Genomic DNA, 13,954 nt, shown 5'->3' with positions numbered 1-13,954 from the left:
CTGAGAAAGGCCAGGCTCCGAGCCACCCCTCCCGCCGAGGAAACACCTCCCAAAGGCAGCTTCTCTCTTCTCTCTCACACACCGCAGCACCGCCGGGGATGCCCCCGTTCTGCTAACTTTTGAAAATAGCCGCTCTGGACTGCTTTCTAACATGGGGGGCGGGGGCGCTGTTTCCTGAGATGAAGGTTCTGGAAAATTTCCATCAGGCTTACCTTTTCTCCTTTTTGTCCTTGAGGTCCCTAGGAAGAGACGGAAACGACAGAGTTAGAAAGTGAAGCTGAGGCCACAGGGGCCCGAAGCCTCCCCGCTGGGGGCCCTTAGGGCCAGGTACTAACCGGCTGTCCTCGGGGACCCGTCAGGCCCTGCGGGGAGGAAACACACACAGGTCAGTGGGCGCCCAGAGGGTGGGCGGGTTCAGGGATGCGGGCCTGGGTGGGGATCGAGCTAGGACCCGGGGCCCCCAGGTGGGTTTTGGGATGCAGGGGCCTGAAGGCTGGGCTCCGCCGCCCATGGCTTGGTCTTCCTGTGCCCGAGATGGTGGTGCGGTCTCTACACCAAGCGTCGGCTTCTCGGTCCCTCAGCGGGTGTGACTAGGCGTGCCTTGTCCCCCGCGTGCGGCCACGATGAACAGACGCCATCCCTCGGGCGTTGCGCCATCACCGTCTCACGGGCCGGCTGGGAAGGAGGCCGCTTTTACACGCCGGGTGGTATTCTGCCATGTGGGCTGCCCGGCCCCACGCATGCCCATCTCCTCATGGAGCCAAAGAGTAGAGGTGGAAAGCCTCTCAGGAGACACCGGCACATTCTATCTTCTGCCCACCACTGCCTCAGCATGAAACCCACGGAGGCAGAAGGGCTTCTGGGCACGTGTGGGGGGCCGGGGCAGCGCTGTGGACACTGGGGGCTTTGGAGAAACGTTTGGTGAGAGACAGGAAGCAGGATGTTGGCGACCTAAGCCACGTTCCGGGCCCCTCAGAGGAACGTAAGGGGCCTTGGGGCTCCTCCTGGGGTGTCTTGTCAAGTTTGCACGGCTGAAAAAGAAGCCTGGGTTCAGGGTGGACCCTTGGTCCTTGAGGAGGACACAGGGTTCAGCTGGTTGTCTCAGGAGCTGGCCGGAGGCTGGTGTTGGAGAGCCCGCACGACCGGCGTGGAGGTTAGAGGGGAGGATGGGCGCGTCAGGCTTTGAGGACCCGCTCTGAGGCAGGCTTTCAGCATGCCGCACCCACGCTGGCCCACGAAGAAGGTGCTCATGTCAGGTCCGCCTCCCAGATGAGGTGACGGAGACAAGGTCCTGCGGCTCAGTGAGTGAGGGCACTGGGACACGAGCCGGGTTTGCTGACGGCAAAGGTCCAGCTGTTTCCACTCTGCCACACTCTTTGAACTGGGCTGGGGCTCAGAAGGCAGGGCTTCTAGACTTGGCTAGAGCCACAGCAGTGCCCCAGGCCCTGGGGCCCTGAGGTCGCTTCCAGCCACCATCCTGAGGGCCTGTGAGGATCCACCTGCTGGACCGGTCTCTTTGGGGCTTAAAGAACTCAGGGCCCCCCTGGGACGGGTCCACGTGGGGGAGAGGAGCGTCTCTGGCCCCTGACTTGTCGAGTGGACCAACCGCCAAACTGGGAAATTCCCAGGAGGTTCATGGGAGGGGACAAGTGGCCTCGGGACAATCCATGTGGCATCCAGCCCACGCGGTTGACCAAGTGTTCAGAATGAGGCCAGCAAAATGCGACGCATCCGGCAGGGAAGCAGACTGCAGGTGGCCGGGCCACTCCCTCTCACGACAGAGACAGGCATATGACGAAGGGGAGGGCCGGGGGCCGAGGAAAGTAACACCAAGGTTGGGGACCGCAGAGACTTGGAGCATCCGGTCCAGATATCCCAGACGGTGGCCCGTGGGACAACAGTGGTCCCGGAGGTATCGTGTTGATGTTTTTTTTTTTTAAATTTTTTTTTCAACATTTATTTATTTTTGGGACAGAGAGAGACAGAGCCCGACGCGGGGCTCGAACTCACGGACCGCGAGATCGTGACCTGGCTGAAGTCGGACGCTTAACCGACTGCGCCACCCAGGCGCCCCTCGTGTTGATGTTTTATTTCAATTAGCTGCTAACAGTTAAGAGCAAGGAGAATACAACACAAACCTGGATTTCAAGTCTCTCTAAATATTTCAAGGTCCAACAACAGATGGCACCGATGAAATCTAGCTGGACAGCGGCTGCCCCTTTAAGACAGGTCGTGGGTGATGTGCTAAAGGCTCTTGTCACACCTCCCCTGTGCCAGGCACTGTTGTGAGCACTGGGTGTGAATGAGCTCCTCCCACCCTGACGGGCGGCCCTGAGCAGTGGGATAAGACGTGAATTCAGAGTCCTGGCTCTCCTTAATGGCACGCGTGGGATCCCTGATCCTGTCTACACCTTACATTAGGTTCTCGGAGCTACTGTGGGGTGGCCGGGGCAGGGGTGATCCCCTTTTGAGGTGGGGACACAGGCTAAGCACATGAGAGTGAGCCCCCCCCCCCCATATGGGATACCTAGCCGAGGGGAAACCATCTGGGGACGGAGGTGAGCGGGAGACAGACAGATGATAAGCAGGCCAAAATAATTACAGTAGACAGTGTTGAATTAGTAGCTCGGGATCCCTGGGCCAAGCCAAACAGTAGCTTAATGGCTCTGTGGTCTGGCCGATTTTGATGGATGGCTAAGACCCAGGCAGGGGGTCTATCACACCGATGTGGCTCATGGGAGATGGGACCGCCTCACCTTTCCGCCTCCCCCCAAGTTACTTCTGACCCCCAAACAGACAAGGGAGACTCATGGTGGTTAAGGGGAGGGGGCAGAGGGATGGCAGAGGAAGAGCCCCATAGAAGGGTTCCTTTCCTTCAAGACCGAAGGCCCTGGCAGCAGAAAGGAGGTGTGGTGGACAGGTACGATCTCACCCCATGGGTCTCAATCCTAGCCCTCTTATTTAGAAGCTAGGTGGCCTTAGGCAATACGCTCAACCACTCTGTGCCTCCATCTCCCCTTCTGTAGAGTGGGGATAATAAGCTTTTATGAGGATTACAAAACAGTGCCTAGCTGACCATCATTACCACTTCTGGGTTGCCACGGACTATGTTATGGTAGCATCCAGGCCAGTAGGAAGGGGAAGAAGGTGGCAGGGAGAGGGTTGAGGGAATAAGCACCCCGAACTCCTGGCATCTAAGCCCCTATGCCTCTAGAACAATGGCAGCACGGAAGTGTATTCCTGCCATGGTCTCCATTGCTTCATGCATGTGCACAGCACGCTCGGAACGGGGAGGCGGAGGGGGCGGGGGGGGGGGCGGCGGACAACAAGAAATGCACCTGAAGGGGAGGTGGCTGTGACGGACAGGAAAGCTGGTTGGGCCCCTGGATTTCAATGCCAGCCCTTCCATCCACAGCCTCCAGGGCCTCACTGTTCTATTTCCAGTTCTGTGGCTATTTTAAGGACTTGCCTCCCTCAGGGCCTTTGCACATGCTGTTCTCCCATGTCCAGGGTGCTCCTTCCCATTCCTTTTTCTCTTAGTTAAACCGTCATCCCTCAGGCCCTGGTTCAAGTCTTTCTCGGAAGGTCTCAATGATCCTCAGCCTGGGTGAGATGTTGTTACACCAAGGCTTCTCAGAGTCGCTGGCACTGCCTTTTTATAGCACCGATTGCCAAGGCAATTTGTTAATGACTCGAGTGATTATTTAAGCGTATGCTCCCCCGCTAGACTGTGAGCTACAGCACGGCAAGCACTGTGTCTTTCTTACTCCTGTCTATATCCCCGGCAGCTGGCGCCGTGCCCAGCATAGTGCAGACACTCGACGAGAATGTGTTAAAGGAAGGTAGGAGGCAGGGAGATAGGGAAGGAGAGAGGAAACTAAGGAGGGAGAGAGGCAATGAAATGTGGAGGGAAGGAGTTAGAGAATTGGGTTTGGACCCTCTTTTGGATGCTCCCTGGCTGTGTGACTTGAGGCCAGTTACTCAGGCTATCTGAGCTTCCGTTTCTACAGCCGTCACGGAGCTCCTAGTAGGATCTGGAGCACAGGGTTATAGTGACAATAAATGAGATAACACACGCCTCGCGCTTAGCCCTGTGCCCACCACGTAGAAAACCGTCAATTAACGTTAGCTGGGTCTGAGGGAGCTGAGTTTTCAAGGGTCCTGTGCGTTGTAGGAGAGGCTGGGGCAAAAGCCAGGTCTCCCTACCCACCCCCGAAGCTATGCACCTCTTCCGGCAGGCAGGGTTCTGGCCTCCCGTGCCCTGGGCGCACCCCAGTTGTGAGTGGAGAGTGTTTTCACGTCTGCGCTTGGAGCAAGACACGCACCAGAGCCGGGCTGGACAGGGAGGCGGGGAGCCTGCACGTTCCAGCCCGTGGCAGGAGGGTTGCTCCCAAAGTAAAGGTGACCACCCCGCGAGGCTGGAACGGATCCCAGCCCCGGGCTGGCCCATCTGCTCTTAACGGCCCAGCAGTTCCGCTGCAAAGTGGCCCCCTCCCCTGGAGTGGGCGGCCCCTGACAAGAAGAGGCCTTTCCCTTCTGGAAGGAGTGGCCTGGGGGAGACTGTAGAGACGGGAAATTCCTTTAAAAGGCTCTGTAGAAGGTGGAAGGGACCCGGAAGCAGGTGCGGGTAACAGTCTGCTTCTCCGAGTCTGCTCTGTGCCCAACGGGGGCAGGAGCGCCCAGACTCCAGAGCCGGTTGCAGAGAAAGTGCCAGATGGGCTCCCCGCCCGTGTGAGTGAATGCAAACTGAGCCCCGAGGCCAAGACCAGTGGCAGCTGGGGAGTTTGGGAGCACCAGCCTCTGCCCCCGTGGGACACTGGCGACCGCAGACTCTCTCTGGACCTCCCTTTCCTCATTTATCAGGTGGAGAAGCCCCCCGCCCAGCTCTCCCTGCTGCGTTGATGTCAGGACCTAGGGGATGTGTTGTGTACAGCTGGGGAGCCACCTGCCTGTCCCTGTGGGCCCCCTCTGCCGGGCGGTGCTTGGCTGGGGCCCATGAGGCCTGGGCTGACCCCCCGCCCCTCAAGGGAAGGCAGGAAAGCTGGGGGTCTTACCATCTCTCCTTTGGGTCCGGGGTGGCCCTGGAAGGAGAAGAGTGTGAGTGCCAGGTACACGGTACCCCAGAAGCCCCCGGCCTGCCCCGCGGGGCTGCTCCCTCCATCACCCACTGCTCATTTTGCACGTCCTTCCTCCTCACCTGTGTTCTCGCTCCCTTGAGCTGGCACCCCATCCTGGACCCACTGGCTCAGACATGGCCATTTGCCTGCCGCCTTTGCTGGGTCTTTACTTAGCAGTGGCCAGCCGCTCAAGAGCCCTGCCCCAGGCACATAGCCGGGGAAGCTTTGGGGGACGCCAGTTCTGGGAGAGGAGACAGATGGCCACTAGACCCTTCGCTGTACTCAGCTCTGGCCTGCAGTGGGGGACTGACCAGGTGGGTGGCCAGGCCCTCATGTGGAGGATGCCAGCCGCTCGGGGGCGAGGGAGCGCGTGGGGCACTCGCTGCCTTCCCTTGTCATCTCTGAGGGCATCAAAGGTGCCGAGCTCTCCTCCAGCTCACTCTTTCCCAGGAGTGGGAAGGGGTCTCTTTCCCCCCCACAAACATTTGGGTCTCGGGCCCACGTTGAAAGGATTGAAATGGACAGAGAGAGGAGCCATGGACGGGGGTGCGGAAACTTGGGTGTGTGGGGGGCTCAACCGGGATGGGAGACCCGAGGAGAAGGGGAGGGGCCTTGGGGAGCAGGTGCCCAGGCTCCATTTAGAGTCAGTGCCTTGAGCTCTCCACCCCCTCTTCTCTCCCTGCCACCTCCTTGCCTCACTCCCTACCGCAGCCCCTTCCAAGGGCACCCCAGAATCACCAAATTCTAGGAGTGACTCTTGCTCTGGATCTGAGAGCTCAGCTGGGGGGCTGTGCATGGGCTTCTGCCCAGGGGAGGCCCGCTGGGGCCAGGGGCACTTCATTCTAATGGCCCCTCCCCACCTCCCATGGCAACAATTTCCCGCCCCAGGAACTTTCATTCTATCTGGAGCTCCTCCCGTGGAGCTAGGGTCTTGCAGAAGGACTAAGGACCCCGAGAGGGTGCACTCACCGGTTTTCCATCTAGCCCGATGGGACCCTGAAAGAGGAAAGAGGCCAAATGTGAGGATAGCATCACAAGTCTTCTGCCAAAGAGGCAGCTCGGGGCAGTGGTTAAGGGCACAGGTTCTGGACTCCAAGTTAGAGCTCAAGAGTAGGCTCGGCGACTTGCTGGTTTGGTGACCATGGGTAAGCTGAAGCCTCAGTTTCTTATCTTAAAATGGGGATGAGACTAACAGAGTCTTCCACGAGGGCTCTTTGTGAGGAGTGGATGAAATGCCCCCTGTCCAGTGCATGAGGGACAACTTGATGGGTGACAGTCGCCCTTGCGATCACAGACCTCCTCTGTGCTCCGAGTGGAAAGTGAAATGCATGTTCCTAGAACGCCCGGGGCTGGCCAGCACCGGGGCCTGGGGAAAGGGAGAGCCAGCTCCCTCTTCGAGCCTATGGTAGACCCCTCGGGCAGGGGTCACAGGACAGCCCCATGGCCACCACACAGCCTCCTGCAGGCGGATCTGCTCTCCACGCCAGGTCGGAGGTTGCTTCCCTGAGGCGCATCGTCTGTTCCACATTCCAGTGTCCTGCTGGGGCTCACCCAGCCTGGGACTTCACTCGCCTGTCCCTGTCCTGCTGTGTCTTCCTCTCCCTGCGATTTTCCCTGCACTCGGGGCCAAGTGCTAAGCTGCTCTCCTCGGCTGCTCTCCGTGAGAGGCTGCAGGAGAAGGTCCTTACTGACCAGGGTTGGAAGGTCAAGAGCAGCTTGAGGGCTGGCCCCACATGAAGTTGAACCCAGCCAGGCCCCAGGGTCACCGGGGACACAGCCAATCTCAGCCCTCCCTACTTACCGGAAATCCAGGAAAACCTCGAGTGCCCGGCTGACCCTGGAAAGAGCAGGAGAGGAGAGAAGATGGGAGCTAAACCAAGTCCCCTGGTTCACTTTCGCTCCCAGGGGGGTCTGTGGTTTCCCTCCCACTGCTCTGGGGTCATCTGTGGGAGATGGACAAGGATGGAAATGAACACCAGAGAAGCCTCCTTCAGGGATGGGGGGGGGGCAGCAGGGAAAAGGAGATGCCAGCACCCCTCGGGGTTTTCCGGGGTAGGGCTTCACTGCCTCCATGCTCTGGAACCCCGACATAGGAACAGGTGGCTGGAGATCAAGGATGGCGGGGGCCAGCCTGCAGCACCCCAAACTCCTGCTCTGCGATCTCCTGCATCCTTTTTATTGACACAGTCATCACCCGTGGCCCCTTATGTGAGGTTGGTTTGGATATCAGCAGATATCAGAACCTAACCTTAGGAATGTGTATTTCCTGACCCACATGGGTCAGATTGCTGGATTTTTTTTATCCACCCTGGCCAGCAGGGCTCCCTGGTTGGGTAACCTCTGGGTCCCCCAGTCTTTGTGCCCATTCAAGCCCACTTTCCTGGAGGTGTAGGTGTTTGGGCTGGAGACTAGAACTGGCTGGTCACGGCCCGGTGGCTTGTGGCCAAGGCTCAGGACAGCGTGAGGCCACGTGGACCCAGGGGCTGAGGAGGGCTAAGCAGGAGGTCAAGGCTAGCGGTCTCTTCTCCTCACGTATCGTTCACAGCCGACCTCAGTCTCACCACCGGCCCCACTTTCCCTACTCTTTGCTCAGGCACACGCTCACCTGCTTTCCCTGGACATACCGCACCTTTCACACGGTTAGCCCTCAGCCTGGCATCCCCCTTTGACTGAGATGGCTACAACGTCCTCTCAAGCTCGGGCTTTTGAGCCTGGCAGACCGAGTTCTAGTCCTGCCTCCACCCGCGGTGGCTGTGTGACGAACCTCCTTGGACTTCCCTTTCCTCATTTGGGGGTGGGGATCGCAGGATAACCTCACAGGGTCATTGAACTACATTCGATGACACTGGGAAAGCCGGCTGAAATGGTAGCTGTTTGTTGGACTGAATGGAACCTGGGAGCACCAGAATGAAGCAAGGTTGCTTTGACCCGGTACGCCTTCGGGTCAATGGAGGACGGTCCCTGCCGAGGGGTGGTTTCAAAATCAGACCCCATTCGGAGGCAGATTTCTCTGCATCCATCTGCCGTGAACCTGGAATATTCCAGGTTCCTGGAATTCTCCAGGCTGCTTGGAGAATTAATCTATGCATAAATTTATAATCCATAATTATAATATGATCCCAATCCCAGTGAACTGGGTTGTTGCTGGAGGCTGCTTCCTCGAAGCCACGGACAGCAGTGCCCGGAGGCCTCTGCTCAGGGGACACAGCTGAGTGGGATGGGGACCCTGCCATCAGGGTGGGAGCACCAGTCAAGTCGGGAGGGAGCCGCAGCATACGACAGGGTGGGACAGGCTTGTGGCAGGCAGCCAAAGGGCCGGAGCGAGGAGATGCCACTCATATATCAGAGGGACCTGGGCTTCTCTCCTCTCAAGGATAAGTGATGCTAAGAATAGGCCTGAGGAGAAAACCCGGAAACTGTGTGGTGTGGCCTCTGGAACCTCCCAGCGTAAACTTTCAACTACTCTGAATGCTGAGAGGCCTGAGGACAAAGGTCAGGAGGAGAAGATTCCAAGAAACATCTTCAAGTCCCACTGGGGATAATGTTTACATGGTAGGGATAATCACATGTTTTGCTAATTGCAGAGCAGGTCCCGGGAGCAGGATGCCTGCGCCCCCCCCCCCCCGACGCAGAGCCAAATCTGGGGCTCACCAAGGCTTTTTCAAGGATCTTGGGAAGAATGTTGTCACTGACCAAATGGAAACTGGGACTCTACTTCCTGGAGATGCTGGGCTGGCTAAGGCGCTCAGGGAGGCCTGGAACTGGGTTTTAATTTACGTCTCTTCAGTTTCAGGCTGGAGTCGGACGTCTCTTCCAGTGTTTAATGGCCGGTCATTTACTCGTGAGCTGCCTGTTTGTATTCCTTACCAGCAAGCTCCCCTAGCTGGTTTGTTTCCCATTGCCCTGAGTACAGCTCTTTGTCAAGGACAGTAACTCTCTGAGAGTCATGTGTGCTACAGATATTCCTTCCAACTTGGCATTTGTCTTTTTTACGCTGTGTTTCCTGCCAGATGGAAGTTTTACGTGTGTGTTGACAAACTTATCAATCTTTTCCTATGGCTTCTGGGGTTTCGTGTCATGTGTCCAAGGGCTTTCCTCAGTGTGGATGTAATAAACGTTTGCTCACGCTTTGTCCTTGTATTTTATGGTTTCATGTTTTATATCTAAGTATTTTATCCATTTGGTATTTATTCTGATCTAACAAGTGAGGTGGACATATGCAACTCTTTCTTTTTTTTTTAAGCTTTTTTTTTTTTTTTTGGCTTTACCTTGTGGTGAATGGCTTGTCGGCTTGTCCCCGTAATGCTTTGTCCCCGTAAAGCTTGTCAGCTTTACCTTGTGGTGAATGGCTTGTCTCCGCCTCATCTCCTGGACCATCTACTTTGTGAAATGAAACCTTTACCACGGACTAAATTCCCAGATGCGTTTAGCTTTATTTCTGGCCTCCCCATTCTGTTCTATTTAACTGCTCTGTTTTTACAATACATTTGATATGTAGTAAAACAGCCAGTCCCTTCCACCCCTATCTCCTGCACTCAACTTTTTCAGTATTTTCTTGACATCCTTATGAAAGCTTATTTGTTGTTGTTGTTGTTGTTGAAAGCTTATTTTTTTTATGAACGTTATTCTGTTGGACTCCCAACCCCATCAAGAGTTCACTGGGATTGGGATCATAGTATAATTATGGATTATAAATTTATCCATAGATTAATTATGGATTAATACTATGTCCTTCCATATAAGAACAAGGGAAATACGTTTTATTTGCATTGTTCTCCAACATCTCTTCCCTTAATTCAGGCTCGGGGTAGAGAAGGAGCCAGGAGGATCCCGCTTTTTGGAAGTGGACCCCTGCTACCTGCAATCCGTGCGGGGTAGACATACATAGACAGACAGAGGTTCTCTCTCCCTTCCCTTCTGTCTAACCCCTGAAAATGGATCAGTCCTGTATCCGCCCAGAGCCAGTCTCCCCCTCCAAGCATGTGCTGACTATCTTTCAAACAAGATCCTGCGTGGTCAATGTTTAATCGCTGGCTGAGGTGACAGAGAGTGGGAGAGGAGAGTCCTGGTTGGCTCAGTATTTGCCAATCTCTGTGGTGTAAATATACCTCCCACCACAGCTGATTTTAAGCTACCAACATGATGCCACTGAACATAGGGTTCGGAGGGGGGTACATGACCTGCTCTTGTGAGCCAGTCGATGAGGCAGGCAAACATCTCCCCTTGGACGTTACAAGGACATCTCAAATTCATCCTGTTCCAATTAGACTCCTCTTCCCCGGCATTCCAATTAGACTCCTCTTCCCCGGCACAACGTGCTCCCCTCTCTGAAGAAAGGCACCATCATCCACTTGGTGACTCGGGGGTGGGGGGGGGAAAGGTCAGGGGAGCTTTTCAAACCGCAAATCTGATCAAGTTCATCCTCCGCTGAACGCAAACCAAGGGCTCTCCACTGCCCTCAGGACAAAGTCCTGCCTCCCGAACACCCTATCCACGTCCTTCACAACTGGGGTCCCGCTCCCCTTGCTAGCCTGACCCCTGCTTTGCTATGCAAAGAACTTTCCTGCTGTCCCTCACCCGGTGGTTTATAAGAACCTCTCTTGCCTCAGCGGCTCCTCCCCAGCCTCATTACCTGGGAACCTCTGCTCAACCTTGATCACAGCTTGGTCATCCCCGCTTCTCGGTCTGCCCCCCCCCCCCCCCAGGGGGGGGCCCCCCCCCCCCCCAGCCCCGTCTGTATTATAATCACCATGGGGTTGCTGGTCTCTCTGCCAAGGGGCGAACAGGCTGTGGTCAGACTGTCATTGTCTACCCAGCACCTAGCCCCCAGTCAGTGCCTAACAACTATTAATGGAATGAATAAACAAAGAAACACAACAGGTGTATCGACCCAGCATGGCGGGTCTCCTTGCGCCCGAGGGCTGGGCGTTCAAACGGCTCCTCCTGGACCCTGAAGGAAAGCTGGGGGGTTCGGGGAGGAGAGAGCTCCCCTTGAGATGGGGTGTGTTTCCTAGCCTGGCAGATGACCTGACCAGGGTCTGCTGGGCCAGCCAATGTCCCGGCCTCCCCCCTCAGTTTAATGGGGCGGCCACTCCAGCATCTTGCCTCACTGGAATGTGAACCATCCCTTTCCCAGGTGTCTGGATGGTTCCCCCTTTGCTCGGACTATTTAGGAAGAGATCAAAAGAGGAGGCAGGTGGTCCCTGAGAGTGGCAAGGCTGGTTCTTGTTAGGAGCATTTATTCTGAGCCCTTTCTGGCTGTACAGAAAGCCACATGTGCCCCATAATCCTTGGCCACAGAGGGTTTGCCTGCCTAACCTCTACCCCTGAATGATAAACATCCCCTTTGTCTTCCCCTGTCCCCTGCTCTCACCAGATCTGGGTGGCTTCCGGGTGGCGCCGAGATGGTTGCCCCGGTCTCTAGTGAGGACCCATCAGGGGAGACCACCGTCATCTGGGTGATGGTCACCCCCACAGACCAAAGTAGAAGGAGGCCGGGCTTGGTCAAGCCTCCAGGTACCATAAAACCTCTCCCACCACCAGCACTGCACCCACAGGGAGAACTTGTTCTTCTCCTTAAGGAAAATTTCCCTTTTGAACATTTAAAAATTTCCCTGGCCCAAGCCACGCTCTAGCACCGACCAGCCGAGGGACCTCAGGTGGGTTATGAAACCCTCAGTTTCCTTCTCTGTGAAACGGGCAGACGGGCCTGCCTCCCAGCTTTGTTGGGAGGGCTGGTAGAGGCCTGGGCAGAGGGGGGCTTTCAGCATAGGAACTAGGATAAGACAGGTGCCCAGGAGACAGAAGTCATCACTGCTACCTGAATAAAGGGTCCTTTTCACCACTGGAGTCAAATGCAGTGCAGGGGGTGGGGTTCCTGACGAGGCCTAGGCACGGCTGGGCCAGAAGCCAGGGGAGCTGGGGCAGACTACCACCCCCGGGGCCTGTTCTCCAAAGTGGGGCCTCGTCAACGACTTCTAGAGAGCTCGTTGGCATGGTATCGCCAGAGAGGTGTTGGAGGGCCGGCACGATAGACACGACGGAATCTGTGGCCAGACTACGAGGCAGGCAGAGATTTCTCTGTGAGCTTCTCATCTTCTAGTGGCCCCCTGGCTGAGCACCACCTTCGCCAGGAGCAAGCGGGCTCAGGGCGTCCCTGCGGGGGCTCCTCTGAGACACACAGAAGCTCGTAGCCCAACGGTGCCACGGCCACGTGAGCCCAGAAGCCCGGATGTCAGTGACCCCGCGGCCTGGGGGTCTGCTATGGCAGCGGGGGTGCAGAGTGCGAACTCGAAGCCGCGCGGCCCGGGCTGAGTGACCGAGCGTTCCTAGCGAACGGTCCTGGACAAGTCACACTGCCTCTCCGTGCCAGCCTGGCTTTTCTCACCTTTGAGATGGAGGTGTTAATAGCCCCTACCTGTGAGGTTCTCATGAGGATTCGACGAGTCACTGTGCGGAAAGGTCTTAGGATACCGCCTGCCACAAGTTAAGGGCCAAGTGTGAGCTCTTAACACCATCGCTGTGGTCTGAGCCAGAAGTCTTGCCTGTGAGGCCACGTCTGTGCAGCCCAAGACCCTTCCGACTCTGTCTCCAGCGTAGACCCCCGAGTACCTGACCCCCCGATCGCCAGCTCCGTCCTCTGGGCTCCCTCTGACTTGCTCCCGTTTCCAAGCGGCCCTGAATGGCCCCCCTCTCAGCTTCCAGCTCTCAACACAGCCCTCCCCCTTGGACATAACTTAGCAATGTGTTCTCTGACCCTTCTCCCTAGACTGTGGGTAGGAGAGACTCCTAGTTGCCACTGGCTCCCTCCGGTGAGGGCAGGGGCATAGGCAGGCTGGACCCCACCCATCCATGGGGCTAGCCTCAGACTCCCCGAGGCTAGCCCTCTGCTCCCCTCGGCTTCTCACTGGCAGGGCGGGGCAGGAAAAGTGCACGGCAGGACGTGGGGATGGTGGCCTGGTCTATGGTGAAAACCCTGGGTGCCAAGGGTCTTGGGTTCTAATCCTGCCCCAGCCTCTGGGCCTCCCTAATCCTGGTCCCTCTCTGGGCCTCAGTTTCCCCTTCTGAGGAGGCTGTGTTAGACCTTCGCTGAGGTCCATTCTACCCTGACACTTGGTGATTGTGCTGAGGCTCTGCGGTTTGGGCCCTCCTTCCCGCAGTCCCAATATCTTCCCACATCATCACCCGTGTCCACTTTTGGTCCCTGAGGAAGCATCTGAGGGGAAGGCTCTGATTTTCCCAAGCCCCTGCGAAGGGGCAGAGGCTACCAAGAAGCAGGACCCGGCAGCCTGCCCGGCAGGGAGCCTTTGAGGACGAGTGGTAGGTTGAGCCTCTGCCAAGACCGGGAGTGGGTGCTTGGGGCAGTGAATACGGATGCTGGGGATCTGCTCCAGAAGCTGCCAGAAACAAGGTCTGTCCCCTGGAAAGCTGGAGCGCCCCATCTGAGGAGGAGCGAGTACTTTCTCCCCCCTGCCTGTAAACAGCAGGGCCGCCTCACAGCTGCTGGTTTCCTGGCCAAAGGGTGGCCCTTGCGAACCCTCCTGAGGGGCTGTAATTTAGGGATATTTAGTCAGGCCTGGCCGGGTTGATCGCATTGTGGGCGGTGGCCGCCAGGCCCGGAGGCACAGCCAGGATTTGCTCTCCCTCCAGAGCCCTTGTTATTAACTCGCCCGTCCCCCCCACCCTGAAGAAGAGTAAAAACCACTTACAGGGGGGCCGCGGGGACCGATGATGGACATGCCGGCATCTCCTGGGGCCCCCTGTGGGAGAGAGAGAGAGAGAGAGAGGAGAGGGAGAGGGACAGGGGCAGAGGCGGGGGGGGGGGGGGGGGGGGGGGG

General features: G+C 57.1%; 1 protein-coding gene across 20 annotated transcripts in view; it reads right to left on the bottom strand.

The window, feature by feature from the left end:
* The window catches only part of COL13A1 (collagen type XIII alpha 1 chain), a 146,443-nt gene that overhangs the window by 59,583 nt on the left and 72,906 nt on the right, over positions 1-13,954 (bottom strand). For all 20 annotated transcript variants that reach the window (XR_005793453.1, XR_005793461.1, XR_005793452.1 and 17 more), the window contains 6 exons: positions 13,826-13,876; positions 6,919-6,954; positions 6,087-6,113; positions 5,055-5,081; positions 336-362; positions 213-239 (listed from right to left, as the gene is read on the bottom strand). Coding sequence is in view for 9 of the 20 variants with exons in the window: in XM_040485247.1 (XP_040341181.1) it covers positions 213-239; positions 336-362; positions 5,055-5,081; positions 6,087-6,113; positions 6,919-6,954; positions 13,826-13,876 (195 nt within the window). In the remaining 11 variants the exon portion in view is untranslated. The remainder of the gene's footprint in view (positions 1-212; positions 240-335; positions 363-5,054; positions 5,082-6,086; positions 6,114-6,918; positions 6,955-13,825; positions 13,877-13,954) is intronic.

This window comes from Herpailurus yagouaroundi, unplaced genomic scaffold (genome assembly GCF_014898765.1).
Source record: "Herpailurus yagouaroundi ecotype Mexico unplaced genomic scaffold, PumYag 163, whole genome shotgun sequence".
Taxonomy (NCBI): domain Eukaryota; kingdom Metazoa; phylum Chordata; class Mammalia; order Carnivora; family Felidae; genus Herpailurus; species Herpailurus yagouaroundi.
This window is presented reverse-complemented; position numbering and strand designations above follow the sequence as displayed.